Genomic DNA, 20,067 nt, shown 5'->3' on the forward strand with positions numbered 1-20,067 from the left:
TCTCGGGGGGGTTTTTTTATGTTTTTTTTTTGTGCACCCCCGCTGCTTGTCAGCTGGATAAATCAGGCACCTTTTCATATTCTCCCAGCCTCTATTTCTCCTTTTCTTTCGCCTTCCTGGTTAATTCCATACAGAGAGTTTCCTTCATGCTACCGTGCATCCTGCCGCACTTCTAAATGTTCCATTTCTTTGTGCAATGATTCACTTTGAAACAAGGCCATCAAAAGCCAATCAAAAGAGACACTTCAGATTTGGTGATTGGTGATTAGACCTCTGGAAACCCGGGGAAAGTTTAGCCAAGGCTCTTTTTTTCTTTATGACTCGGCCTGACCTTTAAAGATATTACCGTTTGACATGATGAATGGTGCACAGAGGAGACAGAGACTTTTCCTATTAACCAGCGGCAGTGGAGGGAGATCACATTCCTTTTAATCCCCCCCCCCCCCCACCAGCACCACCACCACCTCCCTGTCCTTAAATGGGGAAACAGAGAAAGAGAGTCACGTCAAGCGGTGACACAGTGTTAAAAATGATGTGGGAGGGGGGGGCTTTTGAGTGGGGGTCTTCGCCGTGTAATAGGCGCCGCAGATGGCTAGCCTGACCCCGAGGAAAACTCCAATTAGCTAACAGTAATGGCTGGGCGCGGTGCCTCGTGTCCACGGGCAGCACAGCGCTGACCCTTAGGCCTCGCGTTCCCTCTATCTGCCGCGACGTGATGGAAAGCTGCAGAGCAGCCGTGGCAATCTGTTTCCATTGTGTCAAGCTGCCACACCGTAGCGCCGCATTCAGAGCCTCGGCACACAACAGGACACACATGCAACGTCGGTGTACTTACACCGATACGTGCAGCCGATGTTTGGCCTTTAAAAAACCGGCGGGTGTCAAACCGGGGCCGGGTTGTCTGGTGCGATTGTGGGCCTGTTGCATGTGGAGCAGAGCTTAATAAGGGCCCGGATTATTGACTCGGCTGGGTTTTTGGTCCAATTTGGTGGTTGTTGTTGGTTGTTAGTAAAGTATCCGAAGAACTAGTGAAAGTTGGGGCGAGTTTCTTCTCTCCTGTCAGCCGATTGAGCAGCCTCGGTGAAGCGTCGATGCTTTTTAGGAGCGCTGTGTGATTGGACGGAAAGCTTGTGTTTCATGCTGAATTAAACAAGTGCCCCCTCATCATTAATGGACACTTGACAGGAGTGGCTCTTCTCTGCAGGTTGTGACTGGCAGTGTACAAACAGCAACATTAGTGTGTTAGCATTGCCATCTGGTAATGTGACCTCTTTGTTTTTTTATACCTCCGTTTGACAGAGAATACGCTAAAAACCCAGAAACTCAGGTTTATTTGTTTTTATTCGTCCAGTTTCTCCAGTTTAACTGTTCATTTTGGGTCAGTTTAGACACACACACACACACACACACACACATATATATGACTATAAAGCAAACATGTAGATAAGATTAGTGGGAATAGTCACGTTTCTGTAGAAAGCTTCCAGCCAACCTGAACAGTTTCTATTATTCTTCACTGATGTCATCAGTGTTACAGACTGACACATGCACATGAAGGCAAACACGCACACCAAGTCCTGCACAACCTTTTATCTACTTGGACCAGGACAGTCAGACTCCGGCTCACTTCCTTTTCCTTCTCACTTTGTTTATCTAATATTTTGCATTATCTTTCACGCTGCTGCAGAATTCACACAAGCTGTTTTTGTGTTTTTGACAGCTTGATTTTTCTTTCTCCACCGGCTTATTTTTCTGATTTGCAGCATCTTTAAACGTCTCAAATCCTTCATTAGAAAATGTAAATCAATGTTTGCAAATTCCGTCGTCTTTGCAACAGATTCCTCGCTCTCCGTCCCTCTGAATAAAAAACAAGAGAACTTTCTTTATGTATTTGTTCGGTTGCTTGTTTATTCGTTCGTTCTCTCCTTTTTAATTCAACGAGTGTTTGCTGAGTGTGCAGGCCTCCGTCGTCGCCCCGCAGTGCTCTCACACAGCACGCTCACTCCCAGTCTTACTTTTCTGCTGATGGCAACCGAGCAGCTCAGTTAGGGGATAAGTGCTTTGCTGAAGGGCACGTAGGTTGGAGATGGTAACTTAGAGGGAAGTTAATTTACCTGCCAACGCTTCACGCTCGCAGCCAGTGTGAGGAATTATGTTGCAGAAGAAATTCCAGGTCTCTGCTCCCTCTGATAACACGTGTGTCCCTCTCAGTGAATACTAGAGTTTAAGTATTGTGTAGGTAATGAAACGTGTTTGAATGAGGTGCATCATGAGGCATGTAGCAATTCAAAATGTGTATCCGTCGTAATAATCTGTTTTTTCTCTAGATTTAAATGAAAGGATGAGGCGGGTGTTGTTCTATATTTCCTCTGTTGTCTAAACAGCTAGCGATGTGTTAGCTCACGGTACGGCCCGTCCTGGTCCCTGGCACTGAGCCCAGAAGACATTCACCTTTTAAAAAGGCTTACAAATACCTAGTTTCATTTCTGAGAAAGCTTTATCTATTTCCTTTTAACAGCTGGCTCCTGTCGTTTCCTCCAAATGTTACTCAAACAGCAGGGAAAGGTGCATTTTGTCGGGGACTATTTTCAGTGGCGGATGAATCCACATTTGGTGCTCTAGTGAGTGTGAGCAGGACGGTGTGTGTGTGGGAGTGAGTCGTACTAAACTACAGTGTGTTTGTGTGCTCATACAGAAATAATGACAAGAATTGATCATCAAAATAGTTTAATTGAATAATCCTTCATGACACGGCGTGATAACGCTCGTTAGTTGGTCTCTTATCGTTTAACAGTCACCATGCTCCTTGTTGTTGCAGCCTCCTCCTCCTCCTCTTCCTCCTCCTCCTCCTCCTGCGTTTAGTCTCGAGCACACTGACTGCGGAGAGAAGCTGCCCTACGGTTCACATCCAAATGTCACCCTCCTCATAACGTGCGTGCGGTTTGGCCCCTGCGTCTGTTCGTAAAAGCAAAAAGAGCAGCTGGAAGCTCCGTTATTAAGAAGGTTTTTACTTAAAAACAAGTGGTGATTAATTAGGAAAGATAGCTCTCTGCTTCTGCCTCACCACTCCGGCTCGTTCTCTCCTTTCTCCCTCCTCCCCCTCTCCTTCTCCTCCTCCCCCTCTCCTTCTCCTCCTCTCCTCCTCCTCCGGGGGGAAAGATGTTTATAAAGAGTAGATATTTCAGTGCAGAAAAGCCAAATATACAGCCTCCATCAGAGAGCATGAGCTGTTTCAAAGACGGTTTGATCTTGTTTAGATTTTGATAAACACGGCCAGAATGTGAGCAGTCACATACAGTAGATCTGTGTGTGTGTGCTGATTATTTTATATGTAAACACGGGCCCTGCTGTGTATCACTATTACAGCTTGTGTCAAACATGTAAACATTGGGCGCCATCAATCTTCCCGCTCGGCACAAGTGGACAGAGCTATTACGTTAAAAGCCCATTTGCCCCGACGACGCATTCCCACCAAAGATGGCCTCCCGCGGTGGGAGGAGCCTCCAGTATTGATAGGCTCATTGATTGATCGGGTGGTCCCTCGGGTGATTTATCGATTCATCTCGGTTTTTCCAAATGAGCTACGAGTGCTTTCCCGCCCAGGAAAACAAACCACGCTCTCACACCAGCGCCCGTGACGAGAATCCAGCGTCTTTGAATCTGGCGTGTGCGTGCGGCGCGAGCCAGTTGAAAATGAAAATTGTTACGCTGTGTTGTGCTGTGAGATTTAGAGAAAGATTCACTCGGGCAGAACACGTTACCCCATCACTGTACAAAGTCAATCTCCTCCTCCCGAGGTTTTCAGAAGAGTTTCGGGGCGTCCTCATGTAGTTAAAAGTGCATCGACTGTGGACGGGGCTGGTGGGATGTGTAGATTAATGCGGTGGAAAGCCATCGCTCAAAGTGCTTAGAATAATTAGAGTCAGGCTTCCAACAGAATGGGCATGTCACTGGAGGAAATTGTATTTTTATTTACTGTGTCGGGTCTCCCTTGGCCTCCCTCTCTCGCTCTGTCTCTGCCTCTCTCCATTTGTATGGCGGCGGAGCTCCGGTGTTCAGGAGCCGGGGTGTTTCTTCAAAGTGTCTTAAAGGTGCTGTCAGCGCTCCGTGATGCATCTCTCGGATTTGTATCGCCGCGTGTTTTCCACGTGCGGGCGCACACCATTTGTATTCGGCGCGGGGCGTCTGTATTCAGGGAAAGGGGATCCGAGTTGTGTGTGTGTGTGTGTGTGTGTGCATATTCACCTCCGTATCACGGCTCACAGCTGTGTGTGTGTGTGTGTGTTTTCCCTTTATAGTGCAGTGGTGGAAACCTAACTTTACACAAGAACTGGACTTAGGTACAATAAGATACTTGTAGTATACTTTGGTATCTCATTTTTTAGGAAATGTTGTAGTTTCTAATAAAATAATCTCACAAATAATTCACTAATTTACTGTTAACTACTGAACGGGGGATTCAACGTGCCGAGGAGAAGTGTTTCCAACTCTATTTGTAATTAATTTAGATATTCTTTAACTTTCTTTCACTGCTGTAGGACTACAAAACACGGGGAATGAATATTTTTTAGTGTGCCAGATGAGAAACAAATCCCTTAGTTCTCAGTTTATGACCCTCGACTGTATCACGATGTTCAACAATACATCGTTGGATTCATTCAAATACATAAAAAAAAGGGAATAATAACTCTCGAGAGACATTCGGTAATAAAAGGACACAATGTTCAGCATACTGTACAATAAACACTGATGTCAGACTGAACCTTAGATACTAGAGACAATCGTATCATCAGCATATAAAATATGCTGCATTATTAACCTGCAATACCTCAGTAACACAATTACAATAACAGAACACAAAGAAGTACTTACAAGCTGATAATGCTAGTATTATCTAGATGATACTGGTATTTTGTTACATTGTAGTATTGCCTTCATAGCGGTGTGTGTGTGTGTGTGTGTGTGTGTGTGTGTGTGTGTGTGTGTGTGTGTGTGTGTGTGTGTGTGTGTGTGTGTGTGTGTGTGTGTGTGTGTGTGTGTGTGTGTGTGTGTGTGTGTGTGTGTGTGCGGTGGATGCTGGTGGACAGCGAGGTGGGCCATTGATGAATTGATCACAGTGAAATTGTGGAGTAGTGAGACATGCTCTAAATCCCTCCCCCATCGCTACGCATCCCACGCACACACAAACACACACACACACGCACACACACACACACGCAGCTCTGGCATCAATTATTGTGGATTGCGGGGTTGACAGAGTGTAAACCAGGTGCCAGCCCTCAATCCAATTAAAGAGATTTAATTGGAGAAAATAAATGGAGTGTGTCCACAAAGTGCTGGCCTACCTACATTTAGTAGATTTCTTTTTCTTTTCTTTCCCTCTACCCTTTTTGAAAAGTAAGGTTTTGTTTATGAAAGAACGATTGGATCTAATAAAGCCTCAAGGCTGTTGCTTTACCCAGACTGCCTTGCTCCACAGGTCAGTAATGCAAACAATCCAATTTCTCCCGTCTGAGCGCCGCGCCGGCATGTAGAAATGGGATTATTATCTAAAATGGGCCCAGCAGGTGTTTCTTGTGACACAGTGTAATTTTAGGACCGTGTTTGGCCCGGTGCAGGCTTGAATTCCCAGAGTTGCTTTTAAAAGCAACATCTGACAAATAGACCTTTTTAAAGCCGACGTCGTAAAAAGAAAGAAATCCTAACGCGTGTTTGGAAAAGGAAGTGTTGTTTTGCAACATTTAAACATTGAATTTTTTGAACGGATAGCAGCGCAACGGGAGGGGGCTCGGGTTCAACAGCAACATACGTCTCAGTTTCACCAGTGACCGTGTTAACTGGTGACTTGAAGCGGGGTTGCTCGTAGTGACTCAAGCAAAGATAGATAATAAACACAGATGAGTTTGTATTTCAAATAGATCGAAGGCTTTTACGAGGACATGTCATTGCGAGCAAAGTCGGCCGAGAGTCACCAGTTAACACGGTCACTGGTTAAACCCAAACACCGGCTGGCTGCCAGCTGTTAAACATGATGACCACCACTGGACTGGTCGTAGCTCCATTTTAAAAGTGAATAAAGTCAAACCTGTGAGCGTCTTCACGGTGTTTGACGTTCTGTTCGTGAACTCAGAGAACAGAGTTGATCTTCTCCTGACTTGTAGCTCCTAATGTGTCTCCGGTGTAACGTTACATGTTTACATCTGGACATTAGCTCATGTGTTCCACACGCTCACTAACAGCACACAGACCTGGAACGTCACTGTGTTTAGGTTGCATCCTCCATCTTTCGTTCTTAACGCTCTTCGTAGCTTGACAGGCTGTTGCACTCCACCGTACCTCCACTGCTGAACTGCGTACGCACACTTCATCATCATCATCACTGCCACCAGGCCTCATAACGGGGTAGTTTCCTGACTGCCTGTTGTCGGCCGTCACAGTTTGAGGAGTCGGCGGCGCTAAAGAGGTCCGGTGTAGCGCTCACGGTGGTCCCGACTTTTCCACACCGAGCTCTTTTCTATCCAAATTTGTCCCCCTGGGGGGACGAGAAGAGTGTGGCTCATCCTCGTCGCCAATCATCGACGCCCCCCCCCCCCCCCCCCCCCCCCCTTCTCACAAGGGACAGCCATGCATAATTCAGGATTGTTATCCGTCTGCCGCTAACCTCCCCCACACACACACACATGCACACGCACACAGATCTGCAATGAAGCAGTCTGACTGCACATCAATGATTCACCAGCACCCCCTCCTCTCCGTTGAGGGAATCATATGGAGCCGACAGGGACTCCACAAGCATGCAACTTCCTATAATTGGAAAGAAAAAAACACCCAAAACAGGGTGAGTGTGTGTGTGTGTGTGTGTGTGTGTGTGTGTGTGTGTGTGTGTGTGTGTGTGTGTGTGTGTGTGTGTGTGTGTGTGTGTGTGGGGGGGGGGGGGGGGGGGGGGGGGATGCTGTATCAGGGATCTGGCGAGAGCAGCCTAGGTGTTCAAACAGCCGTTCAGCAGTGTCAACCGGCAGACGGGCGACTGGGTTGTGCGTGCGTTGGCCCACTCGTTAGCCACCGGGAGAGGAATCGGTGGAGGCGACGCCGCGCTGAAGGGGCTTTATTTAACTTGGGGGAGAAAAACCCTTCAGAGTTTTGGTTTCATCTCCCTGAAGAAGACGGATTTTAACCATCTGAAGCGCAGCAGCCATGGGACTGGAGACAGTTCCCTCCCAGCTCCCTGCGCTGTTTCCCCAGGTTGCCCTCCTGCCTCTTCATCCTCTCTCTCTGCTCACCACACTCACCTTTCTTCTTCTTCTTCTCTTTTTTTTTTCGTTCTCTCAAACATCACGGGAACAAATCAGCAGACAAGCGATTGTACAAGTTTTCTCAAGCTCCCAAGAATTACCGCCATTTCATCACGGGTAATCACAGTTAATAACCCTTCTCATTAAGGAGACGAGAATCACGGGTCATTAATATTGTTAATATCTTCTCCCTCTCCTTCTCTTCTATCGCTCTTACCCCCCCCCTCTCCCCCCCTCTCTCCCCTCTCTGCGTGCCAGAGGGAGTGGAAACAAAAGGATGACTGAAAAAGAGCTTAGCGCGACAGTGATTAACCGATAGGGCTAGATGGACTGTGATGAATCAAAGTTATCTCTCAAATCTTAATAAGTGGAATTAGCCTCTGATTAGATGAGCTCTGGCTGCAGCGGGGGGTATAGTCGGCATTTTCACTTCAAAGAATCCCGCACATGTAAACCTGTTCCTTCTTCAACTGCAGAGCAAAGAAAAAGAGGCAAACGGGCCGATGGAATAAATTACAGAGGGGGTCATGAGAGAGCAGGAGAAAGGCAGAGATGACATAAACAACCATGTTACACCTGTTCTCACAGAATTTGGTCGTTTTCTCCGCCGTTTATCTCTCTCCTCTCAGTTTCCCTCGTTTCCTGACATGCTCGGGGTCCGGTGGGAGGCGTCAGCGTCTCCGTGACAGGGTCATAATGAGAGTGGCACTCTCCCTCATTTGCATATGTTTGCCATTGTCACAGCGGTCAAGGAATGTCATGTCGAGATTCCTGCATGCTTAAGTAATGGCATTTTGTCCCCACGAGGAGCTCGCGGCCCCCCCTCGTCATAATCCCAGCATGCTGTGGGGGGGGGGGGGGGGGGGGGGGGGAGACTGCATTAACATGACAATCAGCTGATTCTAAAACAAATGTTGCCGGGTTTTTTTAGCCCCTGCAGAATTTCAAAAGACTCATCTGCAGTCAGAAGAGCGGCTCGCCGACATTGACGACGCTGCGGAATTGATTTACGGATTTATATGACCAGGATGACGGAACATCCCGCTGTTCGGTTATCAGTTTTCATCTGATTCTCGGTCTTTATCCGAGTGATCAATAGCAATCTCGAAGGCGAGAGACGTTCACTTTGGAGGATTTTTTTTAATAGGATGCGTGCCAATACTACTTTGTTCGGACAACTTTAGAAGAAGCGGAGGAAGAGAAAGTAGATGAAGAAAGTTCTCCGGTGTGTTTCTTGACGGGGTCAAAGCGGCGCGGCGTCTGTTCTGGCTAATAAATGAGTCTAAACACCAAACTGGGATGCGTCCCGCAAGTAAATCCAAATTCTGACACCCAGTCTGGAGTAATTAGTCCCAGATGTAAATATCTGTTATGGAACAAAAGAGGCAACAGCACTGAAACAGACAATTATCTCCTCTTATGGCGTTGGCAAAATGCTCTGAGTCTAACCATGTGTAACTGATGGCTTTTTCACGGGGCCTCCAGGCTTATTTGGATGTGTTGTTGCTTCTTTATTCATTTATTTATTTATCTGCGTGTTTTTTTTATTTATTTTTTCACCATGCAGAGCCAGACGGAGCCGCGGCTGAGACAGACAGGTTCATTACATGTCACCGGAGTTCAAAGTGATCCTCCGTCTACTCTGTTTATTAAGTGGCGCTCCGGCGTCTCTGAGGTATAGTAACACTCGCCCCCCCTCCCGACCCCCGCCCCCACGTCTGCACGCGCGCAACCGCCGCCTCCGCCGCAAACGTAATGAAGAAAATCAGCAAGGGATTGAGCAAAATGAACTCTCTTTTTCTAATACCTCCGTCCGAGGCCGCGGTAGCAAATAAGTGCGGCCCAATAACGAGGAAAAATCACGTTAAGAGGGGATGAAACATATGTGACGTGTGAAAACGATTAAGCCTCTCGGGGAAGAAGAAGAAGGGAAAAAAGCGCGGCGGGAAACATGCGGGAAACCTAAATTGACTCGGACGTGGAGGCGAAGACACCCGAGTGTTTATTTCCACGAATTGATTTCTTTTTTTTTCACAAATGAGGCGGAAAAATGTAAAGATGGGAGGGGGGGAGGGGAATATGAGACGAAACAATAACTCTCTCCTCGGCCTGTTTGAAATCATAAACCGACTGTCGTGGTGGGAGGAAGACCGCGGTTTTGTTGAGGTGGGGGTGTTTTGTGAATCTGCATCAAATTGGGCCACTTCTCCACATCTCCCCCCCTCTCCCCCTCTCTCTCTCTCTCTCTCTCTCCCTCTCTCTCTCTCTCTCTCTCTTCAGACATAGTGCTGTAATTGGTTGACTGGGGGGGGAGGAAGAATATCTGCTGCACCAAATATGTGCCTCATCATGAGAAACTCAGCTGAAGGTGTTTGGTGGTTGTTGTTGTTGTTTACCTCGCCCGATGCTTCTCTCTCTTCTGGCTCACCTTGGATTCACTGTGTTGGCATGTGGTTGTAATTAACACACGCAGCAGCCTCTGGTGAGTGTTAACAGACAGAGACTCGGAGTAAAATCAGTGCGGCTCGCCCTAATTAAAACGGACCCGACCAGACAGCCTTTATTTACGCGCCTTCAAGAACAAAATGAATGCCAGTTGCCCGCTGGAAAATCATCTCGGGCCGTCTTTTCTTTCCGCCTGCCCGTCTGCGTGCTGGGGCGCAATTAACTCGAGCATCAGCAGCAGAGCCGGGGACAACGAGGGGCTTTCATGCAGCTGGCTGGGAAGAAAAAAATAAAACCCACTCCAGTGTTTCGTTTGCGTTGCATCAACTGATTGCCGCGCGTTTGGCCTGCGCTCAGCCGCGTCACACTCTTCCCCATAAAGCTCTTGCCTCGGCTTGCTCCGTGACATCCCAGCGGGGGGGGGATTCATCACAAAGTTTCTGCCGCCGTCACTGTCGGGAGGTCATTAAAAAACCAAACGTGCGTTGTTGTTCTGGAGAGGGAGCGCGATGGCTGCAGAGCTGAAGATTCACTTAGAAACATGTTCTGTCTTCTGTAATCTGACAAAGCAAAAGGAGCATTGTGTACATTCTACCCGTGATGGGGGACGGGACAGCGACGCCTTCTGCTAAGTCAACATTCAACTGTTCGTGCTGTTTGGATTATGCAAAGACACTTGCAGAGCTCTTCATAAATCTGTTTGAATTGCTCAGCGTATAGAATCAGGAGGAGAGACTATTAGCGTGGGTACAGTATGGGACCGATGCGAAGCGGGAAGGTGATCCGAGCCACGTGTGACTGAGCCGGAGCCATAAAGCTGCCCCCACTCCATCACGGCGGCGAGCGGCGAGATTGATCAGCGCCGCTCCCCATTTGAGTGATTTCCCTCCGGATTCAATGCAACGCAATTAGTCACCCGCTGTATTTTGCCTTTGCGTTGCTCTCTGACCCTCTGAGTCAGTGCAGCACTCTGCCGATATGAGTTCCTCTTAACAGCTCACCGTATTTTTGCACGCCGTCGTCTCTCCTCCTCCCGGGCCTCTCAGCGGCGCCGCTAAAGAGGATCACGGATGGCTGGCGAGCGGCCAAGACGTACCTGCTGAGACGAAATATATAGCCTCGACCATGCACGCTGTGGGGGGGGGGGGGGCACCGGGGGAAGTCTCTCTGCGAATGCTGCATGCTGGGAGTTTCTCTCAGCAGTGGGCATCGCCACCTCTCTGACCTCTTTGGCTCCTGATGCTGACTGTAAAAACAAAACCAAAAAAAAAAGAAAGCAGACTGCTCTCCAAAAGTGATCTCCTTAAGTAAAGGGTGTCCAATCCAATTTTACACCAGGAGAGTGCTTAAGATTAGAGATAGTGTTTTTTTATTGTGCTCTTCAGTAATAGGAGTAGAAAGGGTGAACGGAGAGATGGAGGGAAAGAGGAATGGAGAGGAAAGGGAGATCGATACAGCGCCGCTCGCTCTGGTTCGCCTTTATTCTTCGTCATCGTCGTGTCCGTGGAGATGAGGTTTAGGCGGCGTTGAAGTGCTGCAAAGGGACCGCCCCCCCCCCCCAAAAAAAAAACAGGCCTGCAGGTAGAGAACCAGTCGAGGACTCGCTGGCAGCCATAATGAACAGCAATCTCTTCCAGTGGGACCGGTTCACAGTAGATTATCTTAACGACGGCGAGCCGGCCTCTGTGTAAAACAACAAAAGGGAGCCGTGGTCGCACTGGGACGACCACGGCTCCCTTGATTTGCACCGTGCTTTTTTTTTTTTATTTTCTTCCTCCCAGTTCACATCCAGTCGAATAACTCGTTTGTCACATACATCAGAGGAAGAGGAAGATCACACGAGAGCCAGCGTTACTTTGTGTTTCACTAATGAGGCCTGTGCTCTCCGCCTCCTTGCTGCTTCTTTTTCAAACAGCAACGGGCGCGGCGCTACAACGCTGAAGTAGTTTTCTTTCTCCGGCACACTGAGCTCCGGGCTTTTATCCTGTTTGTGTGTGTGTGTGTCACTTGGCTCAGTCTCAGTCCTTTGCGCTTTGACACAGATACGCTGGCCCGAGCGCCCCGTGAGCGCAAAACCGTTTGAGATCCTGACCGACCCGAGCGCGAGAGCAAACACTCCAAGGCAGATTTAACAAGTTTACTAGAACGCGTCATGACAAATGCAGAACTGAGGCGTGAAGAGTCCAGTACTGCTAGTGAGGGAAATAAACTACATCACAGAAACAAGGAACTGTCAAATAAATAGCTGATATCAAGCAAAACAAGAAGCCGAAAGCAGAAGCTCTCTTACAACTTGCTCATCAGAAATATATCAGACGGAATAAAGCACCCCCAACAAAAAAGGAGATTTTTAGATTCATGACCTGACAAGAATGCACAGAATACAAGCTCAGCTGATCAATGCAACAGACCGAGTCTACGTTGTTTACTTGCACACTTGTGCATTGAGTTTAAGTCTGAGCATGATCTGGGATGTGATACTTGGTTTGTCAGCTCTGTGTAAAAATGATTCAAACATTTTCCAGGTTTTTGCATCAGTGAATGTGTCATTTTTCTTTCGGCCTCTCCAGGCTTTACTGGACACTAGGAGTCTGGCACAGCAGCGCTAAAGAGCAGATAACTGAAGGAAGGGGAGGAGGATGCAGCGTGAGATACGCGACCAGCGGGAGGTTTCTTACCCACAGTCGTATGATCGCACAACGTACGGTGTCCTACGAGAGAGACTTCTGTCTTCACAGGAAACTCAGTTAGGTTTAGGCAACAAAAACTAAGGCATGTTGCAAGTTACGTGAGAAAGACATCAACGTTGACGTCTCGTTTCACACGGGCAACGAACAGCAAGATGTCGATGAGTTACGGAGACATCTGCACACTCGGATCTATGTTTCACTTTATTTCAGCCTTCGGTGGAACAGATCTAAGCGTGCGGACACGTTGGATTTGGATAGAAAGCAGCGCGTTGCAGGACGACACGGCAAATAGCTTGCGGCCAAAGTTGTGACGGGTTCCACCTCTCTGCGTCGGGTTGCCCGAGGCCTCTGCACGGACACCTCTGCTCCTAATGAGGAGGCCGTGTGTTTCCAAGGGCCTCAGGTGCCACAGTATCCCGGATTAAATCAGAATAAACCAGCTAGCGTAATGAGATCTCTCTGAAACCAGGTTTTCGATGTCTAGTATATCATGTTTTCCCTTTTCATGAACTAGGTTTTTAACAAACACATATTGGAGCTGTGTGGGAGAGGTCTGGACAAACCAGAAGACATAACCGGAGCTTTGATCCACCTTTAATGAGTCGAGAGCAGCGCCTCCGTGTTTGCAGCCCGCTGAGCTTCCCGTCTCTGCCGGACCGCCGAGCTCCTGGTTTGAAAAAGGAGGACGCGGGATCTGGTGGTATAGTCACACCAGGAGGTGTCGACCCACCCCGTTCTCCTCTCAAAATGGGCGCTTAGAAATTGAAAATTGCCAACACGGAGAGAGCTTCCTTGAATCAGGATGCCCCGGAATGCGAGTGTGTTATATAATGCCATGACTGGAGGGAGAGGAAAAGTAGAGCACAGGGGTAGAGATTAAAAAAAAGTTTCTGCATAAAAAGAGAAGGGAGGGGGGGGGGAGCATGAAAGGGAGAAGGGGGGGGGGGGGGGGTGGAGGGAGAGACAGAGGGGGTTGGAATACAGTATAATGAAAAAGAGAAGGGGGATTAGGTCAGGCAGGAGCGAGGGTCCGCTCCCCCGGCAGCAGCAGCAGCCTTGAGGCTCCGCCGGCTGCAGGAAGCTGGTCAATCCCTCTCTCAAGGCTCCTCTCTTCTTCTTTTTCTTCTTCTTCTTTTTTCATCTAGATAATGGAACATTTCCTTAATTGGCAGAGCGCGGTTTAGGCCGAGGTTTTGTTTGCCAACGCGTCAGAGTGGAATTATTTCCACTACATTTACAGCATCGTGTTGCTCTCTCTCTCTCTCTCTCTCTCTCTCTCTCATTAAAAAACGCAGCCTCCTCCTCCTCCTCCTGCCCAGATAGAAGCGTTCTGAGGAAGTCTGCAGAAAGAGGCCAAACATCACGGCAGCAAGGAACGGAGTAAAAAAAAAGCAGGGAGAATATAACACATTTATCTCCCATCTCAGCATCCCCAGCCAGCTTGTAAAGGAAGAGACAGAAACTTCTCTATCTGTTTACTGTTATTGTTTTTCTCCAATCATAAAGCTTCACTTCTGGCTGCAATCGTGCGCCTTCTCCTCCCTCTCTCTTATCGAAAGAGTTATGCATTGAGCTCGCATGATCTGTATCTTTAAATTTGATTGAGGGAATTTGCAGGGGGTGTTATTGGATTTCGGTGTTATTGTCTCACCTTTTTCCCCCCTCTGTGTTTTTAATGTTGGGATGGATACCCGCTCCGGCAGCACTGATCTCGCTGTTCTGCTCATTAGTCTGGATTGGCAGAGCCCGTAGTGCTTCGCAACAATAAGACACGCACTTCTGTAGTCCGGCTATTACCGGGTTTAACAATGTGCACCCGCCAGAAAAGTCCATTATTTCTGCAGCTCATCATCTCAAGCATCCACACGAGACAAAGGGTCTGTGGAACCGCTTCGTTGCAAGAGCACCATCTATCACTTAAGTCAGGGGCGGAGACTAAGAAACATATGCGGTGCAGATACCACATACTGCGACTTCTTGGAAGCATATGGAAGTTTGAGAGTTGGGCTCAGTTTCAAACTCTTTTCAGGGGCGTTTTCATGAGCCGTGGTTCGTTTGCCAAGATTCTCGTACGGCAAAACTGCATTTGAGATTTCAACACGGTGCCAAAACACATCAGACAAGCATCCTGGTTTTGGCCTCCGTTAGGAACAATTCCAAAAAAGCACCATGAGCGGTAGGAAAGCTCCTAGAGCGAGACACGGGTTCATGTTTAAAGCAGGCGAGCGGCGCTCGGAGAGGCAGCAGCTGCTACTTTAACAGACATGTCACTGAAATCAAAAGCCCTAATCAAAATTGTATCAATTAATTGATCTTTCCTCTTGCGCTTTGCCACGAGTGCAATTGAGATTCCCCCCTGACTCCTGCCCCTCCGACAGCGAGCCATGCTCTACAACATAAACTGTGTTCATTAGCGGTGATCAAGGAATTCCGTAATGTGAGCTGAGATGTGATGTGATGGCTGTTTCCCACAAACCTGACTTAGTTGGTTTGCAGGACAACTCTCCCGAATCGCACTGGTGAACTTCCAACGCTGCCTGTACACCGTCAAACAACGCGCTTTAATCTGTAGTTCTAACGCTTTGCTTCACGTTGTGCGTCTTTTCTCGCAGGGTAACCAAGAGGCCACTAACCCCCCAGAAGCGATGGCCCAGCCGTACACCCCAGCCCAGTACCCGCCTCCCCCACAGAATGGCATCCCCGCAGAGTTCGCGGCACCGCACCCGCTCCCGACACAGGACTACACCGGGCAGAGCCGGGTCCCCGAGCACGCCATGACCCTCTACACGCCCACACAGACGCACAGCGAGCCGGCCGGCACTGACAACAGCACGCCCGCCATCACCGCCACCACGACCGCACCGGTCAGTGTCCTTCATCATCTGCAAACACTGTTCTCAACACGCTGTCAGCAAGTAAAATATCTTATTATCACTATTTTACCTTTCTATTTTTTATTTTTCTCTTCCTAACGTTGATGTCTAGAGAAAAAGTATAATGTGTTCATGTGTATTGATTTCAAAGTCAATTTATAATTGGTAAATTGTGATTCTTGACATTTTTACCATTAAAGCTGCAGTTGGTAACTTGAACAACAATAACTTCCTGAAACTAGAACTAGAACCAAGAGGTGTGGACTCCAGTCACTTGTCTTGCACTCGAGTCAGACTCGAGTCACGATTTGATGACTTCTAGCTCGACTTGACAAATTAAAAAAAGACTCGACTTGGACTTAAACGCCAACGACTCGTGACTTCAGGAGGACTCGACCCTCTTGACTTGAAAGTACTCGATTACCTTCCCCCACAGATTAAAAAGCACGTCATTTAAAAAGTGTGTGAAAATCTATTTCATGAATCCAGACATTCATTCAGTCAATTTAACAGATAAATACACATTTTTAAAAAATGTGATATATTGTTACGCTGATGTTAAGAATGGCATTACATTAGGTGAAGAGCACATTATGACTTGTTTAAGAACCGGAACTCCAAGTTCAGGATTTGGGACTAGACTTAGGACTTGACTTGGGACTAGACTTGGGACTAGATTTGGGACTTGAGTGCAAAGACTTAAGATATATTTGTGACTTGCAGAGGAGATCCTCTGGTTCTTCTTCCTCCAGTCGTGCTCCTCGTATTTCAGAAACACATTCTCGTTATCGTTCGGCTGTAATGAGAACGTTTTCTCCAGCCGGTGGACTCGGACGTTTTTAACACGACGAGCGGGTCAAACGACAGGATGTTCTTCTTTGGGACGCAGTGGAATCTTCCAAATGCCATTCGGAGCACTGAGAGGAGGAATGCACCTGAATATCTTCCTCATGAACCGCTGACGAGACAAAGTGAATCTTTTCATAAAGTTACCAATCGCAGCTTTAACAGAAGAGACTGAAGTCAGCATGCGTGGTGGCTTCTGTCTCACAGCAGTTTGATTGAGAAGCTAAATCTAATCTTTTCCTGCTTCTTGTGTCCCCTCCCTGACGTCTGTTTCTCCGAGGAATGTTGTTTGTTTGTCTGTTTTTAACTCCCTCACACTTTCCATCGTCTGCCATTTGCCGAAAGCCTGAAAGCTCCGGCGCCATTCATGCTAAAGACCACTTCCTGTCTCAGAAACACGGGAGATTTACAAATTTACCCCCCGAATCTAACTCACGGTTGCACACAGACGATAAATTATAATGTCGTGAATTAATAACAATTACACCTTTAATTATACATTGCATCATAATTATACATGATTTTAATCAAGGTGTGTTGAAAGAGACTTCATTTCTCTTCATTTGCAAACATAACCCTTCTGTATCACTGTGGTATATATGTGATTATATAACTGCAGCTCCATTAAGTTTACCCAGAATGCATTTGGAAACAGCGGTGTGATGGAGTACATCTAGATACCCAAATATTTTATTGTATTTTTTATTATTGTACTTGAAAATGTGATCATTCTTTGCATCACTTTCACAAAAAAAACGAAATAAAAGTGAAGGCGGAGAGTAGAAGTAGCGCGGAGAGGACTAATCACCAGGAAGCAGCAGAAGACTTTGATGTCACGGCGGCGCTTTGTGCTCCACGTAGGAGGTGAATTTGGGTGAAAATATGCTCGTGGAATGAAAGTGCATTCCTGAGGAGCCATTTGCCCCCCCCCCCCCCCCCCCCCCAAAAAACACATGTAAGCCTGCGCTGTTTTATTTATTTGCGTGAAGGAGATGTGACACGATGTAGACATGAATGATTCAGGCTCTCTAAAAAAGGAGGACACGCCCTTCTCCCCTCGTCTTTCTCGGTCCGTTAAAGGAATCAAATCAGTTATTTGCGAGTGAATTTAAATGTGTGAGGCCTTTAAACACAAGACGGTATCTTCTGTGCCAGGACCTGATTATACTCCTCTCCCCTCACCGTGAGATTGCAGATATTTAAAGTGTTGGCACTCCAAGTGGAAAAACAAAACCGCTGGCAACGCTGCACGTCGAGATACTGAAATTCAAAAATTATATATTATACATTTCATTCTTGTGTTCTGATAGTCTGATATGAAATACCTTGACCTGGGATTTACCTTCACGAGAGGCAGACGCAGATAAAAGGGAGGACGACTTAGCTCCAAACTTTGGAGACGTGTCTCGAGAGACGGATAATGCCGGCAGAGATGAGATAAAGAAAAGAATAAGACCTCGAGACCTTCTTTCCTTTTAGCATGAAAACACCTGCTGGGGGGGTCACAGCGAGGCCACAGCCCTCCTGAGAGGGATCTGGGTCACTCATAAAGAGCTTTGTTAATAACTCCCATCTTCACCGAGGCCTCACGATTGCCGCGCTGGTCGAATGGGACATTTGGCTGCTGGCGGGAAAGTTGCTGATGCGGCAGGAATGCGGGGAGCCAACAGCGACTCGAGCATCGGCGTCGTCGTCGTCGTCGTTATCGCCCGGTGCCCCGTAATGTAGCGGTGTTTGATTTAAAGATCTGTGCGCCGCTCTCTCCAAACTGCTCCGCTGGTTATGCGCCGCACTTACAGTAATGGCTGACACACGAGAAAGTTTAAAGTGAGGAGAGGACTTGGCAGGAGGTGCCAGCCTCCTCCTCCCTTCTTCTCCTTCCTCCTCCTTCCCCCTTGACACTGAACACTCCCCCGCTCACTATCTCTCTCTCTCTCTCTCTCTCTCTCTCTCTCCATTTCGCATTTGATTTCATTTCATCTGCTCACCCGCTGTGAAGAAAGCCCAGAGATGGTGGCCATGGAGAGATGAGCGCTCGCCTTGCTCTCCTCTCTTCTCCCCTCTTCTCTCTCCTCTCCTCTCTCTCTCTCTCCTCTCCTCTCCTCTCCTCTCTCTCTCTCTCTCTCTTTGCGCTGTCCCCCGCTTTCCACCATCTTCATTCTCTGCATCACACGCTCTCTTCCCCAACTTCCACCCCGTCTTTTCTGTCTCTCTCCGGGAGGACAGAGGGATGAGATTAGTGGGGTGTAAACAGAGAGTCTAATCCTCGGGGGCCGCTGGTGTAGTGTCGCCCACCGCTGAGTTCCCCGGCTTTAATGACAGACCCGGCCTGTTTGCTCTGGGTTGCCACAGACGGGCCCGGGTGCCTTTGATTAGGGGCACCCTGCAGAAACACAGATTGAGGGAGCAGATCAGCTACTCACTGTGACTCTCTCACACCCCCCCCCCCCCCCCCCACCACCACCATCGCTCGCCCTCCTCCCAAGGCTCGACTCTGCTGCGCTCAGCTCCTCCACCCCACGAAGACGCTTTACTCTGCACATCTTCTCGACTTAAAGACTTAAAAAAGAGTCAAGAGACAGTGAAAATTCAGTGAAACGTATGGATTCTGTGTGAATTCCCTGCAGAGAGCGGAGAGTGTGTATGTTTTAATGAGGCGCTGGGACTCTCTCTTTGCTTCTCCTCTCTGTTTTCTGCCTGTGTCTACCACACTCCCCCCCCACAGTCTATACTAGGAAGGTGGCGTTGTCCAGAGCCGGACCTCTGGGACCTCGCTCTGTGCCGTGTTCAAACAAGCTGACTTGAAAGCAGGCGACTTGAGGATGTGAGAGGCAGCCCCCCCCAACTTTTCTCCAAATCCTAAGAGATGAGGGTAGCAGAGGGCTGCCAGGGAGCTGCTGGAGAAGAGAAAAAAAAATAAAAAAACTGAGCTCGTTATCTGGCTCAGTTCAAATAGTCTGAGGTTTGGTTGAATTTCATGAGTAATCATTCTCTTTTCAGATAACAAATTAAGGCAGCGGCGTTAGGGCGGCACTCAGTTCCAGATTTTTCACAGCCCGTGTCAGCGGCATGAAGACTTTCCAAAGGGTATTCTGGGGGACTGTGATAACATAGACACACACACACACACACACACACACACAAGGGCATGCAGAAACACCCGGGCGAGCACAAGCAAACATCCACACGTGCACGCTCGCTCTCTCATCTCTCGTGACCCGCGTCAGGGTGTCGCTGACGGCAGCATGTAGGCCGCCGTTAAGGAGGGGATGACTGTGTTACAGCTGTATATTCACTTCTTTTTAAAAGATATTATAGATATCCACAAGCTCTCCGGGGTCATTTAAAGGAGGCAGCTGCATGTTGTGTGTTTTCTTATGGTCAACAGATCCAAAGACCAAACTAACAAGTTCAGTCAATAATAAAGTAATAAAGTAACTCTAGTTTTTATCAAACAAACAGGAGGAATTTGGGCATTTGTTGGGGACTATTTTCTGCGGTGGATTAATCCACATTTGGTCCTCTAGTGCTGAGGTTCTCCATTGTTTTTGAGCCAAAGGACCATTTCCATTACAGGATAGAGAATATAGCTCCTGTATGTCCGCAGTCTTTGTTCTGTGAAGGAACAACACACGACTCGTTCACCGGACACTAAAGATGTTTCATTTCAACACATCAGTTCAATTAGCTGAAAGTAAAACTGGACCTAAACTAAATATCAAAGGCAAATCAAAAGAAAAGGGATCATTTGAAGTGCATTTCAGAACACACACACACACACACACGCAGTGTTTCACAGATATATATAGATATATAACACAGATTCAGATTACTGTATTTAAAATAATATAGATCTAAAATATTTTAGATTAAAACAAAAGAAATACAATTTGTTGAACTTCAAAGTCTTGCAAAAAAAAA

At 47.6% G+C, this 20,067-nt stretch overlaps 1 protein-coding gene across 4 annotated transcripts in view; it reads left to right on the plus strand.

Annotated features, from left to right (window-relative positions):
- LOC306709103 (RNA binding protein fox-1 homolog 3-like) overlaps window positions 1-20,067 on the plus strand; it is a gene marked incomplete at both ends in the record, with an annotated part of 113,633 nt that overhangs the window by 66,864 nt on the left and 26,702 nt on the right. For 2 of the 4 annotated variants that reach the window (XM_079177134.1, XM_079177132.1), the window contains one exon: window positions 15,040-15,295. In XM_079177134.1, coding sequence (XP_079033260.1) covers window positions 15,073-15,295 — 223 coding nt within the window. The remainder of the gene's footprint in view (window positions 1-15,039; window positions 15,296-20,067) is intronic. The other 2 variants (XM_079177135.1, XM_079177133.1) reach the window with 1 other exon arrangement.

The sequence above is a fragment of the Pholis gunnellus genome (genome assembly GCF_910591455.1).
Source record: "Pholis gunnellus genome assembly, chromosome: 17".
In the NCBI taxonomy this organism is placed as follows: Eukaryota; Metazoa; Chordata; class Actinopteri; order Perciformes; family Pholidae; genus Pholis; species Pholis gunnellus.